Below are 24219 nucleotides of genomic sequence, written 5' to 3' on the forward strand. Positions count from 1 at the left end.
TCTGGATGCGGATGGTATTTTCCATCCCAAATATATTGGAATCATTTTGAAGTATGGCATTTTTGAGAAGAAAAGGGCATGATTTTTAAGGCATTCAGAGACTGGTTTTCTGCCTGGAATCTACTCTTCCAGGAGATCCAATCCCTTAGTGCCTTAAAAATTGTCATTTCCAGCACACACTTTCTCTCTGTACTCAGTCTAATCTAACCACATTTCCTCCAATCCTTATTTTCTCCACGTTCCCTCTGGAAACAACCTGGGACTGTGATGTTTTTGTCCTTGATAGTGACAATAGTTGTTCTAAAAGTCTTTACAGATCCTTCCCAGCTTTCATTGGTGGTATTTAATGGGGTACATGTACAGAGCCGGAACTCTGGAGAAATATACTTGAAACAAGGTGTTAACTCAGTGGTATTGATGAGATGATGGTTTTCTATTTCCCATATATACTTAGTACTTAGTATGATGATGTAATGGTTCTCTAGTTCACACATACTCAGTATGCTGGCATGATGTATTTGTACTAAGGTAGATAAGGGCTGAGAAAGACTGTAAATGGGACATTGCCTTTTTGACCATTCTCCTGGTGGCTCTCCTGCCTCCTGCACTCTTCCACTAAGACCAAGGATTTGGGCTGATCCCAAGATCTTCCAGAGAGCTAGCCCAAAAATTACAGGTACAGACCCTCATCGTTTCAAGGCAGTCCCATTTGTAGGTTTGTCAGGTTTACTCTGTAGACTGCAAGGAGTTCACTGACTTCAGTCTCCTTTTTCATCTGCAGCCACTCTGTCTGGAGCTCTCACTGTTTCCTCCTCATTGGCCATCTATAGAAACCAGTGCTGGGCCACACTAAGTAGTTCAGACCACTTTCAGAAGGTATTGGGCACGCCTCCACCAGGCCACTTTGGCTTTCCCCCGTCGGATCGGGGTTTGGCCGCGCTGACTCCTTTCTGGTTCTGAACCTCTTCTCCTTGCTGCTTAATGTACCAGCAGCTGTGACATGGGCAGTAGAGTGAGTGAATATCCCAGGAGGAGCAGGTTATATGTCTAGGCAGTAACCCAGAGGAGTGACAGCAGGTGGCACTGGCCCAATGGAGAAGGAGAGAGGTGGCTTTTAGCTGTTGGCAGCTGCTGAAGCTGTGCCCACCACCTCTGTGCCTGGTTGGGATCACCCAGCACATCATCTCTAGACCTCCGGGGGCATGTGCAGGCAGAGCGGTGAGGAGGACCACGAGAGTGGTCGTAGCTGTGATAAGGGATCACAGTAAACTCTTTCCATCTGGATTTATATCTTTGTAAAGACCCAGTCCCATTTCTGGATTTGGGGCAGTGCCGGAATTGCCTCGCATTAAAGTATGGAGCAATTAGAATATGATTTTATTGTACATTGGGATCATTCCCTTTCTAAACAGTATCTGTACTGGGGATGTGTAAAACTAAAGAAAAAATACAGGTGAATCTAAAACCGCTGTGGGTGTCAAGCAAGAAAGTAAGACAAGAGTATAACTAACCTACACTGGCAGTGTTGGACACCGTTCTTTAAGGGCTTTTTGAAAAGGTTTAATGTCTCCATTTCTGGCTCCATGTAGAATTGTAAGGCTCTGAAGGGGAAGAGAAAGCTGTCTGTTTTCTAATTTGTTTTCCTTTACTTGGCAACAATTTCAAGGCTTAGCTATGAGTCTCAGTAAAACAACAGAAATTCTGTAGAAATACACCTTGTGCCCACTTTTTTCACCATCTTTATAAGACACATTTGTACTTTTAAAAAATTCCCTGGCATCTATTGATTCAGTGGTCACATTAGCGCAGAATATTCCCCAAGACTTTAGCTCCGGGTGGATTTTTCCTCCTTTCTAACATATCTGCCCATCTCTTTCTCAGTACATCTGTCTAAGGAGAGTGGCCACAAGTTTTAGACTCACCCAACTAGTGCAATAAAGGGAAAAATTAGTCTAATGCATGGTCTTAACAAAAGGGAGAGTGTGAGCATGAATAATTAATTTCACTAGTCTGTGGCAATCAGATAAAATGAAGTCCCATTTGCTCAGCCTTATTAAAAGAGAGAGAGAGAGAAAGGGAGGAGGGAAGGAGAGAAATAGTAAAGGTCGTTAAGGGACTTGTAACATGGAACGAATCGCCTCTGAGATGGATAATGTGTTTTCTAATCTCTGTGGTCTTTAACTAAACGTAATGGTAAAGGTACTCTGGATATTTCTAATTCATTGAATTATTAAACATTCTAGAGAACACTTGACTCTTAACTACTAACTTAGAAGTCCTTACAATGAAAATAGAGAAAGTCTTTTTTGGAAAAGAGTTTAGGTCACACTCTTCTCAGTTAAGAATAATCCATCTCTCCTTTAAAAGAAGCAGGAGAAAAGATGAGGGAGCTTTTGTAATCAACATATTGGATATCAATTCAAGATCCACCATGGCCTTTTTCTGCCTCGGGCACTCCTTTATTCACTGTGCTTATTTCTCTTTTATAAATGAATACTTTATTCTTTGTAAAAAATACTTTAAAGAGATCTATAATAAATGTTGGGGATATAGAGTTAGAATAAGTATACATTTTATGGACATAGTAACCAAAACCAGGACTAATTTTTTTTTTCTCCAGAGCCTTTGAATAAATTCCCTAATTAAATCCTCTTGGGTTATTAATTATTAGTGATAGTTGTTTCATTATTAGATTATCTGTTTATTGATCTGAGAGAAAAATTAGTAGAATTAAAAGGTCACTTCCCTGATGCACATAAATCTTATTTTTATTTTCAGCTTTTCTTTGATCTTTTTCTTTGGTCTTGAATCATAATAAACCTGCCCATTTCTTTCAGAAATCCTCAGCAATAGTAGCTGTGATATTATATCAAGATTTGAGGTATTAACTGGTTCTGCAGATATTTGTGAGAAAAATGAGCTTGACGTGAAACAGCTGGTCCTCTAGGTAGGGACAATCCTTAACATAAAAAAGACTGCTACCAGCTCAGCGTGTTTGCTTCTGTAACATACAGGACATCTGAGGTATACAATATCCCCCAAAGCCTGTGGTAAACACGTCTAGGAATTGAAATTCAATCCTTTGGTTCAAAGGACTTGCCCTCGGTTGTGCCTTTCTAGCTTGGGGTCTTAGTTTTTTTAAGAGAGAAGGGTAAATTATTCCATTCTGTTCCCATCTGTGGTAAGTTAACAGGAGAGGTTGCCGATACACTGAAAACCAAGATTAACAAGCTAATTTTTTGTATATGCCTTATGGTGATTATGGATTATAGAGCTGTGGCTGCCATCTTGTCCATCCCCCTATTTTGCCATTGAGGAAATGGGAAAGGGGCAGCTAAGGAGGGGCAGCTAAGGAGTGCCATAGTGACAGAACACCAGGTCTGGAGTCAGAAAGAACTGAATTCAGATCCTGCCTCAGATACTTCTAATGGCCAAGTCACTTAACCCTGTGTGCCTCAGTTTCCTCATTTGTAAAATGAGGTTGAGAAGGAAATAGCAAACCAGGTTTTATCTCTGCTAAGAAAATCTCCAGTGGAGTCATGGGGAATAACACATGACTGAACAATAGTAGCAGAAGGTTCCTGCAATGGGAGTGATTTGCTTATGGGAATGAGCATCTGAAGTTAGGTTTGTGCCCAGCAGTTTGTTCCTTACTCTCTTGTGGTGGATCACTTGCTGTCCTGGCCTCCAGAGGAGCCCTGGGAGCCCGTGCTACTTTAAGTCCAACCTTGAGCCGCCCACTCTGGCAGCCTCCTTTCAGGAGCTTTGTGTTGGACTTTCCACCATGAGGAGAGTTTCCTCTGGCTGTAGGATCCAAGCTCAGGCCAGTGACTGAAGAGCTGTTCTAAAGACCACCTACCCCATGGGCTCAAACCTTTCCTAAAAGACCTTAGACCTATGACCTTATAATCATAAAGAAGTCAAAGTCAGGAGCTCAGTGTTTTTCCACAGTTTTTAATTATTCAACAAATTAGCAGAATTTCAAGAAAGACTCAAGACACTAGATTTGGTTTTGTAAATTTTCTCTTTTCAGGGGGATGAAATCAAAATGCTTTACAAAAATGGAATATGGTGCTGTCTGGAGCTGAGTGGATGAGCTGTCTGCCTTCTCTCTGTGGAGATTAGTGCTTCCTAAACCGTGGACAGAGGCTCACGGTGGGGACTGACCATGGGGGACAGTGGTTTAAAAAGAATCTTTTCATTTCTCTTTGTGTGACTTTAGCACAGAACTTCTCCCAGGGAGACGGGTAAAGAGTTGTTATCATCCAATACCTCCACCTTAGAGTTTGGTTGTGATTCCGTGACACAAGCTACATAAACTTTGTCATTTAGTCATGTCCTATTCTTTGTGACCCACTTTGAGGTATTCTTGACAAAGTTAGTGGAACGGCTTGCCATTCCCTTCTCCAGATAATTTTACAGATGTGGAAACTGAGGCAAACAGGGTAAAATGACTTGGCCAGGGTCATACAGCTAGCAAGTGTCTTAGGCTGGATTTGAACCAAAGTACTCTTGACTCCAGACCTATTGCTTTATCTACTATACCACGTAGCAAACCTGGTCCTTTCTAGCTCCTTTTACAATCAATTTAGACAAATAATATTAAATAACTGCTGTTGCTGCTTCCTTCTTTTCCAAAAGTCTAAGCAACTTGTCATTTATAAGAGCAATTTCAGCAGCTAATATAGTGAATTATTTGGAAGATAATTTTTAAAATGAAACTGCTAAGTCCAATTTTTCCCACCATGTTGCTTATAATTTAGCCCTTTCTTAAATGGTCCATTTTATGAACATATCTTTTGCCTTCCTACCTCTGAGCCTTTTTTTTTTTGGTCCCTTCTGAAACAGTCTCCCCTCTTCAGATCTGTTTGTCTAATTCCCACGCATCATTTAAGACACAGACCAAAGGCTGTACCTTTCTTAAAGCCTCCTTTATCCTTTTTTATCTTGCATTCTGATTATTGGTGTACCCATCCTCCCCCCTTTACAAGACTGGCAAGCCCTTTTTGGATTTTTAATTTCATTTAGTATTATTCTCTGACATATTAGTATTATAATATTATTATTTAGTATTAGTATTAGTAAGTACTCAATAAATATTTGTTGAAGGAAGGAAGGAATTGCTTGGCGGCTAGCATATCTGGCTCAGACATTTACTGGCTGTGTGATCCTGGGCAATATATTTAACCTCTCTGTGCCTCACAGCCTTGTCTGATCAAAGCATCTGCCTCCCAGATTTGTTGTGAGGATCCAATGAGATAATAATAGCAGAGTGGCTGGCACATAGTAGGTACTATATAAATGCTTATTCTCTTCCTGGGTTCTTCCCCTACCTGCAGGGCAAAGATGTCTGGGCCTTAGTTTCCCCCCATGTTAAATCAGAGCACTGGGCCAGGTCTTAGGCTCACAGATTTTAGAGCAGGAAAGGACCTTGGAGACTCAGAGCCAGCTGCTCCACTTTACAGATGAGGAGACTGAGACCCACCGAGATGAACTGTAAATGACTGAGCCAGGATTCTAACCCGCAGCCCCGGACCACAAGCCACATGCTCTGAGGGCCTCCAACAGCTCTGAGTCCTCTGACCTCATTCCTCCTTTTATTCTGAGAATCATCCTGTGGAGTGTCTGTGAGCGGAGCTCAGCTGCCACCACCCCTAATCTTTATGCATTTTCCCCCTTGGGTCCATTTCTGAGACAGCTGAGGACTTGCAGTTAAAAGTTTCTACACGCCCTTCCCACGACTTAGGCAGCGACCACAAGAGCTGCTTTGTCCTCCTTTTCACCACTGGCATTAAACGTGTTCCTTGTCCATCAAGAATATTTTCCTCCAGTTTGCAGAGTCCCCCTAACATCCTTGTCCCAAGGAAGGTTGGGAACTTGACCTGTAAACACCTTTAATCCATTGTGAGGGCCTCAGGTCTTGCCCTGGTTTATCCTGAAGCAAATGGCGCTTGGTCCGGGCCTGGTCCCTGGTACGTTGGGTCCACGTCTGCAGGAGCTGTTCTTTTTCCCTGACAGATACTGCTGTACAGCCTGCAGACTAGTCAGTGCCTGACTACCCTGGGCAGCTCCTTGGGTGACTTCACATGTGTCAACCTCCGGAACAGTCCCCCCCACCTGCTGGTCACGGGCAATAAGGACAGGAGGTATGTCGGAGCTCTCTGGAAATGAATGTCTCCCGTCTTCAGGATTTGTTTTCGTTTTCTCCTCCTCCTCCTCCTCTTCTCCCCCCCACCCCCATCTCCCTTCTTCTTTCCTTTCTCCCTTCCCTTCTTCCTTCCCCCCCGTCTTCGTCCTCTAACACTCTACATGAGCTTGGAGGGCCTGGCATTAGGTAATGGTTGGATATCTCTGCCTCTCTGCTTTCTTTCTGAGAGCATCATGGGAAGATTTTCTTTTAAGCCATTTGGTGGACGCAGTTGGTGGAGGGTCCAGAGAGACCACTTGGAATATTTTTTCCCCCTGCTGCAAAATTTGTCTGGCATTTAAAAGCTCACTTTCTGATATTAAAAACAATAACCTAAGGGATGAATCATGTTCAGTGAAATGAATTCATTTGCCAAATGATGTCAGGAGTGTATTTCAGAACACTATGGTGTCCCTCCAGTGACCAAAAAAAGAGAAGAGAGAGAGAGACGGACTTTATATGAACAAGTTCCAAGCTCTATTTAGCTGATTAGCGGCCTTCCCTTTAACTCGCTGGCTTGGGGAGTCAGGTTTTCCCTGTCCAGTGTCGTTGCCAGCCGTGGGCACACCGGGAACCGTCAGCACGAAAGGATTAAAGTGTTTGAAAAGACCCTCTGAGTCCAATTTTTAGGTTTTCTTTTTTTTTCCCCCCTTTTTTGTTTTTTTGGCTAGTTATCTGCTAGTGTCTGATCCAGTGCCCCAAAGAGATGTGGAATGGCGAGGGGCCAGTGTCTAATGGCACCCCTCCTCCCAGCGCTCGGCACCAGGCTGCAGGTGGTGGTCTGGTTCGGTGGTGGGTATCAGATTGTGAGGCGGATACTTTCTCTTGCCAAATCCCAGACCTCTGTCCCGCCAGTGCAGCAGCTTGCAAAAATAATTATTTTATCAAACAATGTTTTCAGCACCCCCCCTTGCCAACCCCTCCCCGTTTTTCAGGGCAAAGAGAATGCAAGCACGCCGTAGACTTTGTCGGTAAAGAAAACACGCGATCATTTTTCTTAGTCATCTGAAGACAGCTGATGTTTTGATAGGTGTATCGTGATCATCCGGCAAACAGCCTGGGCTCTTTTTCTCTCACAAAGCCAGGTTTGATGAGTGGCCTCCCCATGTGGCCGAGCAAAACCAAACAAATCAATTTATAGTTTTAATCTCGTGTATTAGAGTTACCAAAGCAAGCTATGTGTTGATTTGTGCAGGGGCTACAAAGAACACAAGCTTATCTGATAGCTTTCTTCCCACTGGGACTTGGCAGCCACTTGTTTTCTGGGAGAGTAAATGCAGAAGGCTACTTGCGATGTCCAAATGAAAAGCTTTGGGATTATAGATTTATTCGTGCAGAGTTTGTTTACAACATGAGCATTTGGGTGTTCAGTCACAGCTATCTTCACAGGGAGCTAAAACAGTGGAGCAGAGAAGAGACCCCTGCTCTCTGCATACACAGGCCCAATTAGGAACCAGAGGAAGAGTTTTGAGCCAAGTTGTAATGCCATTAGCAGCTGCACATTGGATTGTCAACTGGGAGGCCTATAGATACTCAGTAGAGCAGACTTTCCCCCCTAGAGTAGGGATCCCTAATTAGGTGCTACATCCCCTAAACAGGAACCAAATAGAGTCTGTAAAAGGATACTCTTGTCACTCCGGAGTCTAAAATCTGACCTAATTATCTGTCACGGTAAGCCCATTTTAATAGATGATACACCTGACGTATACAGTTTTAAATCTCTCTCCACAGGTGAGAATAGCAAAGCGATTCTTGATTTTGAGGGACTCACGAAAAAAGCACCCTCTGATCCCAAGGGGCTTCCCAAAGCAGTGCGGATACTGGTGCATCACTGATGAGATGTGGACGAGGAACCATAAAGGCGGGACCAAGATAGCAACATTTATTAAAGTTTATTTGAAACATGAAAGGGAGGGGGCGGGGGGCAGTTTTCCTTTTTTTCTTTTTTTTAATAGTATTTTATTTTTTCCAAATACATGTAAAGATAGTTTTCAGCATTCATCTTTGCAAAACCTTTTATTCCAAATTTTTCTCCCTCTCTTCCTCCTGCCCTCTCCTAAGTCAGCAAGCAATCCAATATAGATTAAACATGTGCAATTTTTCTAAACACATTTCCATGTTCATTGTGCTGTGCAAGAAAATCAGAATAACAACAAAAAAAAAAAAAAGAAAAAAAAAGCAAGCAAACAATAACAAAAGGTGAAAATACTATGCTTTGATTCTCATTCAGTCCCCACAACTCTTTCTGGATGGGGATGGCTCTCTCCTTCACAAATCTATTGGAACTGGCCAGAATTACCTCATTGTTGAAAAGAGCCACATCTGTCAGAATTCATTATCACATCTTCTTGTTGCTGTGTACAATGATCTCTTGGTTCTGCTCGTTTCACTTAGCATCAGTTCCTGTAAGTCTCTCCTGGCCTCTCTGAAATCAGCCTGAGAAGTTTTTCAACAGTTACAATAATATAGCTAGGAAAGGGAAGGAATTGGGAACACATCTTAGAACCGGGAAAGAAATTGTGAATGTGTTCTGGAAAAACAATTCCATGAAGGTAATGAAGAGCATGTTTATCAAATACATATGATAGCAAGTGTAACAATGTAATAACATTTATATACTGTGTGCTGGACACCATGCTAAGCCCTGTACCAATATAATCTCATTTGATCCTTACAGCAACCTTGGGAATTAGATGCTGTTATGATCCCCATTTGGAAGTTGAGGAAACTGAGGCAGATAGAGGTGAAGTGAGTGGATCAGCATCTCATATTTAGGAAATATGAGGCTGGATTTGAATTTGTGTCTTCCTCACTCTTAGCCTAGCACTCCACTGTACCACTTAGCTGCCTCGTTATAGCTAACAAATTACATATGTCCCCACACACATACACATTTGTAGCACCTTAAAGTCTGCAAAGTACTCTCTCTATGTTATCCCATTTAATCTATATTATCCCATTTAATCCTGATGCAATTCAGTTGCACCCCACCTGTCAAACTTGTTTGTTCCAGATGCTGAAAATACACAAATGGCACACTGAAATCGAGCCTTGTTTTCACAGAATTTAATGTTTGATTTTAAAAGAGGGGAATATCTGGTGCTTTCTTAGAAACAGCAATGATTTCCTGGGGTGTCACTTAAAAAATGTGAAATTACACATATCTAATCTAAATCAGATTGCTTGCCATCTTGGAGAGAGGGGAGGCAAATGAGGGAGGGAAGGAGATCTGGAATACAATCTTACAAAAATGAATCTTGAAAACTATCTTTATATGTATTTGGAAAATAATTTTTTTCAAATCAAAAACGACCTTTTTAATGTGAAAAACAAGCCCCCATTGGACCATAATTGTGCTTCACAAATTGCATTAGAGTAAAAATCCATAAAACTGTCCAGATATTACAGCATCCAAATTAAGGCCAAATGTAGGAGGAAAATTTGTTTTCTTTTTAAAAAAGTGATTCAATTTGACTAATTTTCAACATTAATTAAAATAGGGGAGGATCTTTTCTGGAAATGTTATGCTTGATAATTAAGAAGCAAAAAACAAAAAACAAAAAACCCTCTGGGTTTCCAAAGCACTTTCCTGATACCTGGCGAGGATTCTTCTCCCTATTTTTCAGATGAGGAGACGGGTTCTTAGAGGTGAGCTCACTTGCCCATCACCTGCCAATGAAGGTCTAAGGGGTGAAATCCAGACCCCATGGCAGGACTGGTCCCGTCTTTGGGGTTCTTATAAGAATTCAATATGCTGGTAGCATGAGGATTCTTCTCCCCAATTTACAGGTCAGAAAACTGAGCTTCTGAGATTAAATGACTTGCCAGTTAACAGCAGAACCCAATTTAGAGCCCCAAGGCTTCTTGCTCCCAAATCCAGATTTAATATCCTGTTCCTTACTACACCATGATGTTTTTTGAATCTCCTAATTAGTGATTAAATTAATTTCTAGAAAAGCAGGGGGCACCCCCATACAGAGATGAGGTCTGACGGCAAAGTAGTCATCAGGGAAAAGCTTGGGTGGGGTTTTGCCAGCCCCGTCTTTCTTGGCTGAGCCCAGAGCTGGACTGAGGGACTCGATGGGGATTCTGCATGTCTCTGTCAGATGCAACCTGAGCCTTTTGGTCTAACGGTATCTTTGCTTTTTCCCACCGAGATTAGGGCAAGACAGAATGGATGTAAACTGTGTCAAGAGTGAGTTCATGAGGCTTTAGATTAGGAAGGAGCTCAGAATGACCCCATTTCTGAGGCACTGGCAAGCCCCCTTTTTTCTAGCAGAAATAGTTTAAGCAAATGTAGCTGGAGAGCAGAGAGGAGCCTCTGTTTCCACAACAGTCTTCATGTTGATAATCTCTCAAATGAAGTCAGTGCTCCAGGGAAGGGAAGCTTATCAGTGGAGAACCCCAACAAAATCAGAGGCAGAGACTGGGGCCTATCTCGGGGACGGCAGCAGGTTGCCAGGGGAACCCTGGGAGAGCTGACATTCTCTACATGACAGTCCTTTCTTCTTACGTTATCTTTTTGTTTCTCAGGAAACTTTGGGTCAGCTGCATTGAATTGAATGGCATTTCTTAGGAAATTGATGTTTTTGTGTTGTATTCTTCAAAGTCGTAGGTCTGTGTTTTCACAAGGTCTGTGAAAACTGTAGCACTTGGAGAGTTAATAAATATGCCCATAGACAGAACCCAAGTGAAAATTTTAATAATACACTTCAGTTTATTGAAGTAGGTTTTTAATATTTCCTTTTTAGCTCGTCTATACTAGTCAAACATTATTAGATTTTGAACTTAGCATTCAGCATCCAGCACTGAGTCTTCAACATAGTAGGTGCTTAATTATTTTATTGAATCAATATCACTAGTAATAATAAACATTTGATGAGGGTTTGTTTGATGTGGGAGATGTAAAAGAGATTTTAAAATATCCTGGTCTTCACTGAATTGGGCCTGTGGTTCTTTAAAATATGTTGTCTTTTTTAGTTATCTTATTTAAATGAAATCATTTATGAGGCATCAAAAATGCTACTGAGAGAGGGTTTTAGACATCTCTTTATGCACCGAAATCAAAAGCTGTAACCACTTATTGTCACTGAAACCAAACTGAATTATGCCTTCATTCTTGTTGTGTTTTTGGTGGGGATTCAGGGTGGGGAGAATCTTTTGTTTTTGAAAGGCTAAATTTGAATGCCTCTCTACTTCATCTCCCCCTCTCTCCTGGAGGCTTTTTTGGATAGAAACGTAGCTGAAGGTCAGATCCTTAATAAACCAACCACGCCAGAGTCTGAATGGGCTTCAGGTTGGGCGCCAGCTATTCTATCAAATACAATGAACCTTTATTGTCAGATGGGACTTTCCAAGCCAAACCAATGGGAAGAAAGCCCCAAGTTGTCATCTCCAATTAAAGAGTCTCCGAGCTTCCATCTTGCCCTGTTAATGTTACATCGCGGTGTGCTCATGGCACGGCCTGCTGTCAGAGGGAGCGGGAGCAGGCAAGCTAAATGCTCTGCTGACTCCATCTGTAAGGGTCAAGATAAGTTATTCAGAGCTCGGACGATAGACCCACCCAGAGCGTGCCTCCGTCTCGGTTCCAGCACGTTTTCCTGCCCATCAGATGGATGCGACTCGGTGGGAGTCTTTGGATGGTGCTGGTGTCTTTTGTTTTAATTGGCGGAATAGAGCGGGCTCCTATGGAGTGATTTTCATTAGAGAGGGACTGGGAGGGGGAGCTTTGGAACGGTGCTCCAGCTAGACCATGAATATTAAACATAACACAATTATAGCTTTTGGACCAATTATTTTTCTTTTCAGCAGACTACATTGATGAAACACGGGCTGGATATGTATTTGTGATATCTACCCCCGGCTTCTTTTTTGTCTCTGGACGCTGTTCTTTTTGGCACATTCACACGCCCATTGGCTATGTTACCTGGGGCCCAGTCCATGGAGAGGATTGAGTTAGTGCCGAAGTGTAGGCTTTACCTAGCTGTCTCAGCTTTGAAGCTGATTATTGTGTTCACCTGAGAATTATTATCTGGTTGACTGAGCTAGTCCATGTCCTCACCAGTCTATAGGGAGGAAGCTACAACTTTGCCTCTTATATAGTTCTCTCCAGAAATTTTTTTTTCCTTTCCAAGCAACTTGTTTTCCTGGGAGCCTGGGCGACCTCCCCTTGTTTTTATTCATTTAAAACTCAATAATGGTATCTTTTGGTTTATTTGTTTATTTTGTTTGGAGTCATTCATACTGCTATCCAAATGAAAAACAGATGGCAAACTCTGAACCTGTGGACAGATTGGCGTTTGCCTTTGTCTCCCCAACTGCCAGATCTCAATTAGGGAACCTCACTGTCCAACAGAGTGGCCCTTTACGGAAGCCACTAAGACAGACCTTCATTCACCCAGAGCCCATTTGAGAGGACTCGGTGCTGCACATTTCTCTCTTATGGCAACTCTCTGCTTAGATCAACTATCTTTGTGTCTGGCACGTGGGAAATCTGGCTCTTCCCTAAATGATCCTGGGCCTAGATTTCTCCGATCCTGCTTGAGAATTTCGTAGGGCCCGTCACCCTCGTCCTGCAGCTTGTCACTGCCACGCTGGCCACTCCCTGCAAAGCGTATCATCTGGTAGCGTTACATGGCAGGGAAAATAGTGGACGGCTGAACCCCTGCTTTGGGGTTTACACTCATTTGTTTCTCAGTACGGATCTAGCCAGCCTCCAGGTGCTCTGATTCTAAGAAGGTAACATAGGTAGAATTGTCCCCATTTTGCAGACTGAGAAGGAACTAAGGAAAGAGGTGGTTATCCGTGGTCTCCCAACTGAGAAGCAGTAGAGCCAGACTGGATGCTGGATTTTCCCAGTGTGCTCTCTTCCCTCCACCCTTGCCATCTCTAGAGCTCCCTGTGTTCTTTTTTTCTTTTTCTTTTTCTTTTTCTTTTTTTTTTTTGGCTGAGGCAACTGGGGTTAAGTGACTTAGTCAGGGTCACGCAGCTAAGAAGTGTTAAGTGTTTGAGACCAGATTTGAACTCAGGTCCTCCTGACTTCAGGGCTGGTGCTCTATCCATGGCACCACCTGGCTGCCCCTCCCTGTATTCTTAAAGTGCAACTACAGGTGAATTGGCATAGCTTCTACTCATTCAAGAACTTTCTTGAGGAGGCGGCAAAATCTGCCCTGTCCAGTTGGCTCTCTTAGGTTGTGTAAGAGGCATAATGGAAGGGTGGATGGAAGGGCAACCAAGCACTGGGGGGCCTGGAGTCACTGCCCATTTATGAGTTTTTTCCTTAAGAGGGAAAGCACATCTTCTTATGGAGGTAATTGTCAACATGCCTGGAGAGGACATGCTGCAGGAAGTGTATGCTGAGACGTGCAGTTTTTAAAGAAGGAGAGACCAAACCAAGCCTGGCCCTAACAAAGCAGCCTCTTGCTTGGGGTCAGCTTGCAGTCTTTTTGTTTGCTTCCATGTACCTCTCTGTACATGCTGGGGCTGATGATGCTTCCCGACTTCCCAGACATCTGGGGCGTCTCGGTGCCCCGCTCTGCTTCTCTTTATGAGTCAGAAGCAACATTTGCATTAACTTGAGTGAGCCGGCTGGGCACTTCTGCTGCAGGAACCCTTCGATTTTAGAATGGAATTAGGAGAAGTAGTTCATTTTCTATTCATGATATACTAAATAATAGAGTTGATTCATATGACTCGTGCTTCAGTGCCTGAAAAAATATTGTCCTACCAACAGCATTATTGCCCCCGTGCCATTCACAGCTAATTAGCTCACACGCTGGCTTTTTGAACCTGTGTTAGGCCTTCATGTGTCACCCAGAGCTAAGTTCTCCTTTACCGCCTAAAACAAGCCTGCGGTAGGGACAGGTGCTGCTGGTCCCCAATTAGCAGGTGAAGAAACTGGGTCCCTGGGAAGTTCTTGGCCCTGGGTCACAGATGATGGGAGGGAAGCTTCTCTGACTTGCTCCAAATGCTTAGATTACACTGTTGGGATTGATTTTTGAGTAATTTGATGAATTAAACATTTGTGGGCGGAGGCAGGGAGAGATACATTAACGCGGCCGCGTGCCAGCAGAATATGCCAGCGTGCCCTCGTGTTTATGCAGAATTCTCTCATCTCCTTTCTCCGAGCGTCTCTAAGTGAGGTAATTCTCTATTTTTCGAAAGCCAAAGCAACGGAATTGACAGTCCGCTTCCCTTCCTGTGTTTCTCATCTCTCTGCTCAGGGTGAGGGTGTATGATCTCCGCAGCAGCACGTCCTCGTGCTCGCTCTACGCTCACCAGTTAGGCGTCTCTGCTGTTCAGATGGATGACTGGAAAATTGTCAGTGGAGGCGAGGAAGGCCTGGTTTGTGTCTGGGACCAGCGAATGGGCAACAAGCTGTGGGAGATGCACGCCAGGTAATTGCATTTCTTTGGGTGATTTTATTGCCAGAGTCTAAGCCCAGGTCATTACAGACAAATGAACTAAGAGTAAGTGCCTCCCCTCTACAGCACGCATAGAATTTTAATCCTTTCCTGCAACTACCATCCATTCCAAGTTAATAAAAATGTACTCATTCTTGGGGCAGCTAAGTGGCACAGTGGTTAGAGCACCAGCCTTGAAGTCAGGAGGACCTGAGTTCAAATCTGGTCTCAGACACTAAACACTTCCTGGCTTTGTCACCCTGGGCAGGTCACTTAATCCCATAGCAAAATTTTTAAAAAGGACTCATTTTTTTAGGATCCATCTTAAGAAAACAGAAAGACTTTTATCTCAGACGTGCCTGGCTTGGGCTGTGAGGATATATGGGATTTGAGTGCCAACCTCCATTGACACTGTGGCACTGGGCAAGAGAACATGGATGGCTATCTCCAACTGCGATCTCTGTCTGTGACTTCAGTGACCCAGGACTGGGAAACATGAGTTCTTTCATATAGGGGACTCCCTCTCCCTTCTCTGCTAACATAAGGTCTCAGAGAGGTCAGTGCCTGGGATGCGAGACAGTTACCCAGAATCGTTCAGCTACGTTACGGGTGGGATTTAAATTTGGGTCCTCCTGGCTTGGAGGCCAACTCTACCCCACTGTGCCACACTGCTTCTCAATGTCAGCGGAAGTTCTGCTAGATTGGTTTGGGACAAGAGCATCTTCAGATAGAGTTTGTAATTGCAAGAGCATGTGGGATCTTAGATTCCTGCTGGAGAAACCAATGAATAAAAGATTGTTTGGAGGAAAATTCACAAGGAAAGTGTTCCAGGAGACCTAAAAAACATTTCCTTTGCTCAGGAAAGTTGGGATTTTTCCAAGCGTGCCTTTATAGACTTGAGTAACCAAATGGTTGCTAATATCCAGAGTACTTTTCTATACTGGGAACAGAAATTGTCTATACTAGAAATAGAAATCGTTTCAAGGATTTAAGCAAATTCACAGTAATGGCTGTATAAGTAAATTATTAAGAGGATCATAATAGCAGTAATAAAATTCCTTCTATTTAAAAAAATACCCATGCTTCCCCCAGAGTGTTTCATTAAGTCTGACCGGGTGGACCATTTCTAAGTTTTTTAATGTTTTCACATTCTACTCTTAATAGTTCGAATGGTTGTCACATGTAAACTGTAATTACTAGAATGTGTAAAATGGGATTTCACTTCGACTTAGGTGTCAGTGTGTCGCACGGGGCAGGTTCAAAGAACCCAAACAAGAGCTGGTATTTACTGTTCTGCTTCTCATAATGCAAGGCCAGATATGGCCTCCACATCCACATGCACATCTGGGAAGTTCTTGCCTCACCCAGATACACATGAGAGGAAGGAAGGTTTTAACGAGAGAAGGCAATTACAGGAGCCCTGGCCATACAAGGCTGGGGCTCCACCGGTGTTTTCCATCTCTGGCATCCATCCTACCTTTCAAAAGAAATTCCCCCCATAAGCGTTTCTTATGTGATACACTGATTTCCCACCAGATGGTGCTGGAAGCCATCAAAATTTTCAGCCTTGCCAGAGGAGGACCATAGCTGGAGATGAAGGAGGGCCATGCTAGATCCGCTTAGTCCAATTTCACGTTTCTTTTATTGATGAGGGAACTGAGGCCTGAGAAAGGGAAGTGACATAGCACGTTCAGAATGCTGGAAGGTGGGATAGGAACCTCGTGGCCATTGTCCCTTCCTGTCACTGCTTACTTTCCAGAGTAATTACCTCAACCTTTGACCAATAAACTGGTACCTTTAAGAGAGCTCCAAAACTGTCCTGGGCCCAGCAGTGTCAATTCCAGCAGTGCCTTTGCCATAATTATAAAAGACCTTCTTATTTCACTAAGTTTCACAGTTGATGGCTTCAGTAGATCTTAGTTTTGCCTTGTCTCTTTAACGTTATGGGAGTGGGGTCTCCCAGGAGTCAGTGACTCAGATGAAGCTAGGGGTTAAGCCAATGGTTGTATCTGTTTGGTGAGACCATCACAGCCTTGATTTCCCTGACTCTTTTTTTTTTTTTTTTTGGCTGAGGCAATTGAGGTTAAGTGACTTGCCCATGGTCACACAGCTAGGAAGTGTTAAGTGTCTGAGACCAGATTTGAACTCGGGTCCTCCTGACTTCAGGGCTGGCGCTCTATCCATTGCACCATCTAGCTGCCCCATTCCCTGACTCTTTTATAAATGGATTCAACTCATAGCTCTTTGAATCTTCTGCGACAAAAGAGCTGTTTCCATCAGAATCAGGGTTAGACCTCAGCCCTCTACTCTGCTCTTTTTAGGACCTTTGCTTTGAAGAACTTATCTTTGTTCACAGCTTCCATCATCACCTCCTTTATTCCAAATTCTATCTTTGTAGCCGTGACCTCTCTTGTACACATTTCCACCATCCTTATAGATATTTTAGACTCAACATGTTTATGAGACTCATTCTCCTTCCTCTAGAGCAGCTATTCTTTCTGACCTTCCTCTTTATTCTCCCCATCATCTAAGCTCCAAATCTGACTCATCCTTATTTCTCCTCTCAATTCTTCCTCTTTAATCTCTCTCCTATCCATCTGTTTGTTTCCGTTCTCAGTGCTACCATGCAAGCGCAAGCCCTTATCACTCCACGCCGAAAACATTCAATTTAATTTTAAAAATATTTGAATATCTGCCCTAGAATGAGACATCCTAAAACTCCATTTTTATCCCCATTCCACTGATGAGAAAACAGGCACAGATTCACATGAGCAATCTTTCCCTCAAGATGCTTACTGTCTGAGACCTTGGCTTCTAAGCCTGGCTCTGTCCTCCTACCCCGAAAATTGTTGTGGGAATTTGGACCAGTCACTTAACCATGAGCCACAGTTTTCTCCCATTTATAAAAGAAGGGTTACCTAGACAAGTTCTCTGGTTCCTTCTAGCTGTAAGTTGTACATGATGCTATGATAGGGCTGGATAAACGATAAGGTGTGAGCTGGTCTTATTTTAGGGAATATGTCTGCTCAAGAATTGTCTTCCCACCCTTGGTCTTCCAGACATCCTGTGCGTCACATCTGGTTTAATACACACAGCCTTATCACGGCCAACATCCCCGATGAGAAGAGCCCCCGGGGGGCCAGCATTCTGGATGATGACTTGACTGCTCACCGAAGGTCAGTTGGCCAGCCTGGCTTGGGTGGGACTTGTTGGTGAATTTGAACGGTTCGGGGGTAAGAAAGTTCAGAGGCCATTGTGGTATAGTGGAAGGGCCACTGATTTCAGCCATTGGGGTTCACGTGTAGACTCCACCTCTTAGTAGCTACTGCAGGGGGTTAGCGTTGGTACCCAGAGGACATTTACTTGGTAGAGAGCATCATGGGAAAGTGACCCCAAGGGAGTCATTTGGGAACTGCAACCTGCCTGGAAGGCCAGGTACCCGAACAGAAGCACCTCCTTGACAGTAAGATCCTTAAACTTCAGATGGGGGAAGATTCTTTGTTTTAAAATTTTTATCCAACAAATTAATCTCTTGGCTGGTGTTCTTTGCCTTCATTCCTCAGTTCATAATGGCACAGACACAAATATTCTTCATGTTACAGGTTCCTGAAGGGAATATGGCAAAGCAGTAGGCCAGGGGGAAAGGAAAGGCCTTAAATTTCTGTCCACCATCGATTCTCAGAGTCCTGAGTATCAGAAGAATAACATTGGGCAGAATCCTATTTCTAGTTATTTATCTTTGTTATGAATAACATCTTTTTAAGATCCTAGGATATTAATCATGTGTATCTCTCTCGGTAGTAATGCATTTCCCCCTCACATCTGTTTTCTCCAGACACCGAGGAATCATCTATGCTTATGAGTTTTCCATGGACCAGTTGGCTCTCGAGAGCATCCTTCCGATTTGCCGCTCGTCCTATGATGAAGTGGCTGGCTACAACTATAACATTGGCCTGGCTGTCCCGTACGATAACATATAGGGCACCTCTCTCCATTGGAACGGAGAGGGCAGGAAGAACATAGAGCCATTGCTCCTTGTTTAGAACCTGCAGAACCCCTCAGGCCCTGCCAAATCAACCTCACCGGCACCTGAGCAATAAGCGCTCAGAGGACAAGGGAGGTGGCATGGGGGTGAGGGGGCGGTTCTCTTGGGCCAGCTCGGGCCCCGGCAATGGCCTTAGAACACCAGAATAAAAGGCTGCCAAGGTGCCGGAAGAACTCAAGCTGAAGGTATACATGGGTTCACAGACAAAGAAAACCGGGCCCTCGAAAAGAGCAGTTGATACACTGAGTTTTGGATCTGTTCCAGAGCATCCATTACTTTAGCTCTCTGTGTTACGTCTTCCAGCCTGAGCCAGCAGCTCTGGAAGGATCAGCTCCCCAAAGCTGTTGTTCTCAGAATAAAGAATGTTCCACTGTAAGGACCTTTTAAAAACACTAAATCTGCTACTAAACTATTTTGTGTATAAGATTAATTTTTCTTTGTAAATAAGCAGCCACGCAGTGGGATAACTTTGCTGTTTTGTTCAAGGAACAGCCTGGGTTTCCTGTCTTGTAATTTAGCCTTATATAAATTCAGGATACTTTTTATCCTGAAAACAATCAATTCTACCCCCTGAAGACCTTTTGGCTTTTCAGATGGAGAGAGGCAGACAGAGAGAATGGGAGGAGAGGCAGACAGGGAGGGAGAAAGTACGGGGAGGGAGAAATAGAGAGAGGCAGGCAGGAGAGCCAGCTGAGGCCTGGGGCCCACTTCCCACTTCCCCGGCAGGCAGCTGCTCTTGCTCTCGTTCAGTGCTTTTTTTTTTTTTTGAAGTTTACTCTGAGTTTACTTTCAACCCAAAGCTTCCATTAGTGTAACACCATGAAATATTGCAGTGTTGGAGAAATATTAACTCTGTTAGTCATGGGTGGGTTCGATCCCCAGCCAACCTTCCTCTTAGAACGTTTGCCTCGCCACCGTTTTTCTCCCATGCATTGTCTTAATGAGAACTGCAAATGAGTGATTGGGCCAAAGAGAGTGTCTGTTTTCAAAAAGCAGCCTCCCGTGGCCTTCTGCATTTCATCATTCACCTGGCTGTGCAGATGAGGAAGGCAGTCACTGACTTAAATGAAATTAGGGAGAATTAGTATTAAAATCAGGGGTTAGATAAACATTTTATTAAAAATTTCAAATGAACCCCATTAAAAATGAGCCCCTCCATCAGCAACAGTACTATTAATGACTGACTACTGTTGAAATAATACAATTTCCCACCAGTTTTCACCTCTCTCTGACACAACGTCTTCCATTTATTAAAAATCTATTGCAATTAGACGCCACTGACTTTGAGATGGCGTCCTAGATGAACAGCCGCGTCAGGCCAAAATCATGTGCTTTGAACAGCCGACCTCTGCCAGGGTTGTCAAGTCTTCCACTTTCCCGGCAGGGAAGGAGTCACTGCTCTTTGCTGACAATCACTGGCTCCCCTCCTCCGTAATCCAGCATCCGCCCGGCTGCTTCGGGAAGCTGGGCTTCCCTTCCCTTTCCTCTCCTCCCTCTTCAGTCATTCTTCTCCTAGTACCTTTTATTCACCTTTGGGCAACTTCTCACGGTTAAGTGTCAGCAGGCAGTGCCCCGGTTCCTCATGTTTAGCCCTACTCTATAAATCTTAATTCTGATGAGCTCAGCTCTTTCCAATTCTGGCTACTAAAAACCTCAAGCAGTTTTGCTCATTAAAACTTAATTTTTCATGGCTGTCCTTCAGCTCATAATGGAAGGATTACGCCACATGCAGAATTTAGTTATGGAAGGCTATAAACATAGGCACCTTCTAAGGGAGGATTTAATAGGGCTAATATGAGACAGGTTATAGTGGGGGGCAGGCGTCTGTCTCTTAAGCAATGACATTAAAGCCCTGACCCTGGGGTCACACCTACCATTTACTACCTTTGTGTTGTTGGGCAAATCACTTGGCTCCTCTGTGCCTTGGTTTCCTTTTCTGTAAAATAGAGCATTTAGAATGATTTCCAAGGTCCATGGCAGCTCTTATTGTGTGACCCTGGCATCTCTATGGTCCCTTGCACAAATAAGTTCTATGAACGACTTTCAGAAAATCCCTGACCAAGAGAAGACTCTGGATATCATTTGGAATGGAAATACTTTACCTTTCTGGAAGGGAAAACTTGAGAGATTTCCAAGGCTGTCCGTTGGCCCATGTTTGGAGGCCATCTTTTGTGTTAATAGATTGAAAACTGCCTCAGTTGTGGGGTCCAGAAGCTTTTCAATCAAGCCTGACTGGCCTTTGGCATAGCCATTGTATTATATTAAAATATATTATATTATTATAACATGCCTTGTCATAGCCATATGTCCAGAGCTTCTCTGCAGCCGGAGAGGGGCAGGTGAAAGGCCTCAGATGGGAAGAGCCGGCCCCACCACAGGCTGCCTTGACTCAGCTTCTGCTGTCAGAATCCTGGCGCGCTCTGCACCAGGGTCCTGTTTTAAATTCAAGGTGGTTAAGACCCCCTTTTGTCACACAATGGAATTGCCTTCTCTTTTATTTACTCTCTTTCCAAGAGCAGAAAAGTTTTAATAGCCCCTGCTCTCATTCGATGCTATACTATTTTTGCTTTAGAAGCAAAGACCTACTCTGGCAGGCTCAGTCCCTATATCCATGGTGCCCTTTCCCATGCTAGAAAGGTCACTGACCCACCCATGCTGTAGGAGATGGCAGCTGGAACCCTCTGCCACAGCTCTCTCTGGCTCATCTGCTTAAGAGAAGGCACCACCCATTTTACAGATGAAGAAACAGGCCCGGAAGCCAATCGACTTGCTCAGGTCTCACAGCATTAAATGATAGCCAGGATTTAAAAATGGGCCATCTGACTCAAAGTACTAGCAGTACTTAATTTCCACTGTATCTATGCAATGAACCTGAGGCCAGATGAACTAGCTGAGGTGACCCCAACAGTAAGTCTGAGAGCCGCTGCTCCAGCCCACACCATCCGGACTCCCCGACACAGTGTTTCCTTCCATCCGGCTGTCGGTCACCCTCATGTTCATCACTGTCGCTCCCTCGCTTAACAGGCTAAAGTTCTCAGGAGCTGGTCCCCAACTCGAGCGCCATCCTCCAGAGCTCATTTGACCTGACGCCACATCCCGCCAGCATCCCTGGTAGCTTCTTAAAATGGCATATTTGGAAGCGAGGAGAGAAAGGTAGGGACTGATGCTTAGGGAAGCTGCCGTGGAGAGATGCTGATTCTTTCCCACTCCACTGTTTTCTCCTTCCAAGGTCACTGAGTGGGAGGACAGCCTGGGAGGCAGGTGTTTTGCAAAACCCTTGCCAAAGCAACTTGTATTTTTAACTCCCCCAAAGCCTAGTTAAGTCACATTGTGCTGTTCCCAGCACTGCGGATGGGGAGGTAAGGGGGGAGTGGAGAGGATGCATTCTCATTCGCCCTTATTAACTGTAGTGCAGGTAAGACTGATTTAGCTGTGGAAAGAGAAGGGTCAAGTCAGAAGCAGACCTGCCTTTCTATTGTGGAGGGATAAAAGGCTCTCCTGAATTCTGACCTGGCCCAGAAAAATAGAAGTGTTTTGTTCAAGGCTAGCACTCATTCTTTTCTTAAAGGGCAGCCAATAGTCTGGACCCAAAATCGCTGGTTTTGCTTCATTATAACATCGATTTATTTATAATTTATGCTCTAAAATGACTGTAGATTTAGCTCTGAGTTCTTCCTATTAGGCTTCCCTCTTTGGTCTTCTCTTACACACCCTCCTCTTATAAACACAGAAAATTAATTTATTGCAGATTGTTGGATTCTTTTGTAGGTTGCCTCTTTTCAGTAATGTGGCAAAGCAATTGCTGCTGCTGCTGCTGCTGCTACTACTACTACTACTACTACTACTACTACTACTACTACTACTACTTTACTACTACTACTTTTACTACTACTACTACCAATAATAATTTATACCATGCTTCAAGGTTTGCAAATTTTTAAAACTTCATTATCTCATTTGAGCCTCATCCCTATGAATTAAATACTATAGGTATTTAATACCTATAAATACTATAAGTATTTCATAGGTATAGGTATTATTATCATTCCCATTTTACAGAAGAGGAAAGTGGCTCAGACAGAAAATGATCTGCCCAGGATCACACAGCTAGTAAACATCAGCAGTAGCATGTCTTTCTTTTCTTTTTTTACTTTTAATTTTGTTTCAAATTCTCTGCCTCCCTTTTCCCACCCATTTAAAAAGACAAGCAATATGATATCAGTTATGCATGCAAGATATTTCCACATTAGCCATGTTGCCGCCCTAAAAGGAAAACTAAATGTGCTTCAGTTTGTATTCAGATTCCTTCGGTTCTCTCTCTGGATAGCAGAGCTGTCATGAATCATTTTATCCATGTCTTTCTGGATGTAGCTAAGTCTTTCACAGTTGATTGTTATAATGTTGCTGTCACTGTGTACAGTGTTCTGGTTCTGCTCAGAGTAGTTAAGTCTTTCAGGGATGAGTGTCGTTACAATGTTTCTATTACTATGTACAGTGTTCTGGTTCTGCTCAGAATGGTTGTCTTTCAGGGTTGATTATTGTTACAATGTTGCTATTACCATATATATAATGTTCTGGTGTTCAGAGTAAAGTCTTTCACTGATTGTTGTTGCAATGTTGCTATTACTATGTACAATGATCTGGTTCTGCTCAGAGTAAAGGCTTTCAGGGTTGATCATTGTTACAATGTTTCTGTTTCTATGTACAATGTCCTGGTTCTGCTTTGAATAGTTGTCTTTCAGGGTTGATTATTGTTATAATGTTGCTATACTATATATATAATGTTCTGGTGTTCAAAGTAAAGTCTTTTAAGGTTGATTGTTACAATGTTGCTGTTACTATGTACAATGATCTGGTTCTGCTCAGAGTAGTCTTTCACTGATTGTTGTTGCAATGTTGCTATTACTATGTACAATGATCTGGTTCTGCTCAGAGTAAAGGCTTTCAGGGTTGATCATTGTTACAATGTTTCTGTTTCTATGTACAATGTCCTGGTTCTGCTTTGAATAGTTGTCTTTCAGGGTTGATTGTTGTTATAATGTTGCTATACTATATATATAATGTTCCGGTGTTCAAAGTAAAGTCTTTTAGGGTTGATTGTTACAATGTTGCTGTTACTATGTACAATGATCTGGTTCTGCTCAGAGTAAAGTCTTTCCACTGATTGTTGTTACAATGTTGTTATTACTCTGTACAATGTTTTGGTTCTGCTCACTTCATTTTGTATCAGTTTATATAAGTCTCGGGTTTTTCTGAAACCATCCTGCTCATTGTTTCTTGTAACACACTCACCTTCTATCACAATCATACATCATAGTTTGTTCAACCATTCTTCAGTTTTCCTCAGTTTCCAATTTCTTGCCACCACAAAAAGAACTGCTATACATGTTTTTCTACATGTGGATCTTTTTTCTTTTAATTTTCTCTTTGGGGTACAGACCTTGTAGTAGTATTAATGGGTCAATGAGTATGCACAGTTTTATAGCCTTTGGCTATAGTTCACATTTTTTTTTCCAGTGACTGGACCAGTTCACAACTCCATCAACAGAACATTAGTGTCCCTATTTTTCCATGTTCCCGCCAGC

General features: G+C 43.2%; 1 protein-coding gene across 1 annotated transcript in view; it reads left to right on the top strand.

The window, feature by feature from the left end:
* The window catches only part of FBXW8 (F-box and WD repeat domain containing 8), a 108124-nt gene extending 85621 nt beyond the window's left edge, over positions 1 to 22503 (top strand). Inside the window, exons 8-11 of the mRNA XM_023497170.2 lie at positions 6019 to 6146; positions 14410 to 14583; positions 17649 to 17765; positions 18425 to 22503. Of these exons, the coding sequence (XP_023352938.2) occupies positions 6019 to 6146; positions 14410 to 14583; positions 17649 to 17765; positions 18425 to 18569 (564 nt within the window). The 3' untranslated portion in view covers positions 18570 to 22503. The remainder of the gene's footprint in view (positions 1 to 6018; positions 6147 to 14409; positions 14584 to 17648; positions 17766 to 18424) is intronic.
* Positions 22504 to 24219: the final 1716 nt, after the last annotated feature.

The sequence above is a fragment of the Sarcophilus harrisii genome, chromosome 1 (genome assembly GCF_902635505.1).
Source record: "Sarcophilus harrisii chromosome 1, mSarHar1.11, whole genome shotgun sequence".
NCBI classification, from domain to species: domain Eukaryota; kingdom Metazoa; phylum Chordata; class Mammalia; order Dasyuromorphia; family Dasyuridae; genus Sarcophilus; species Sarcophilus harrisii.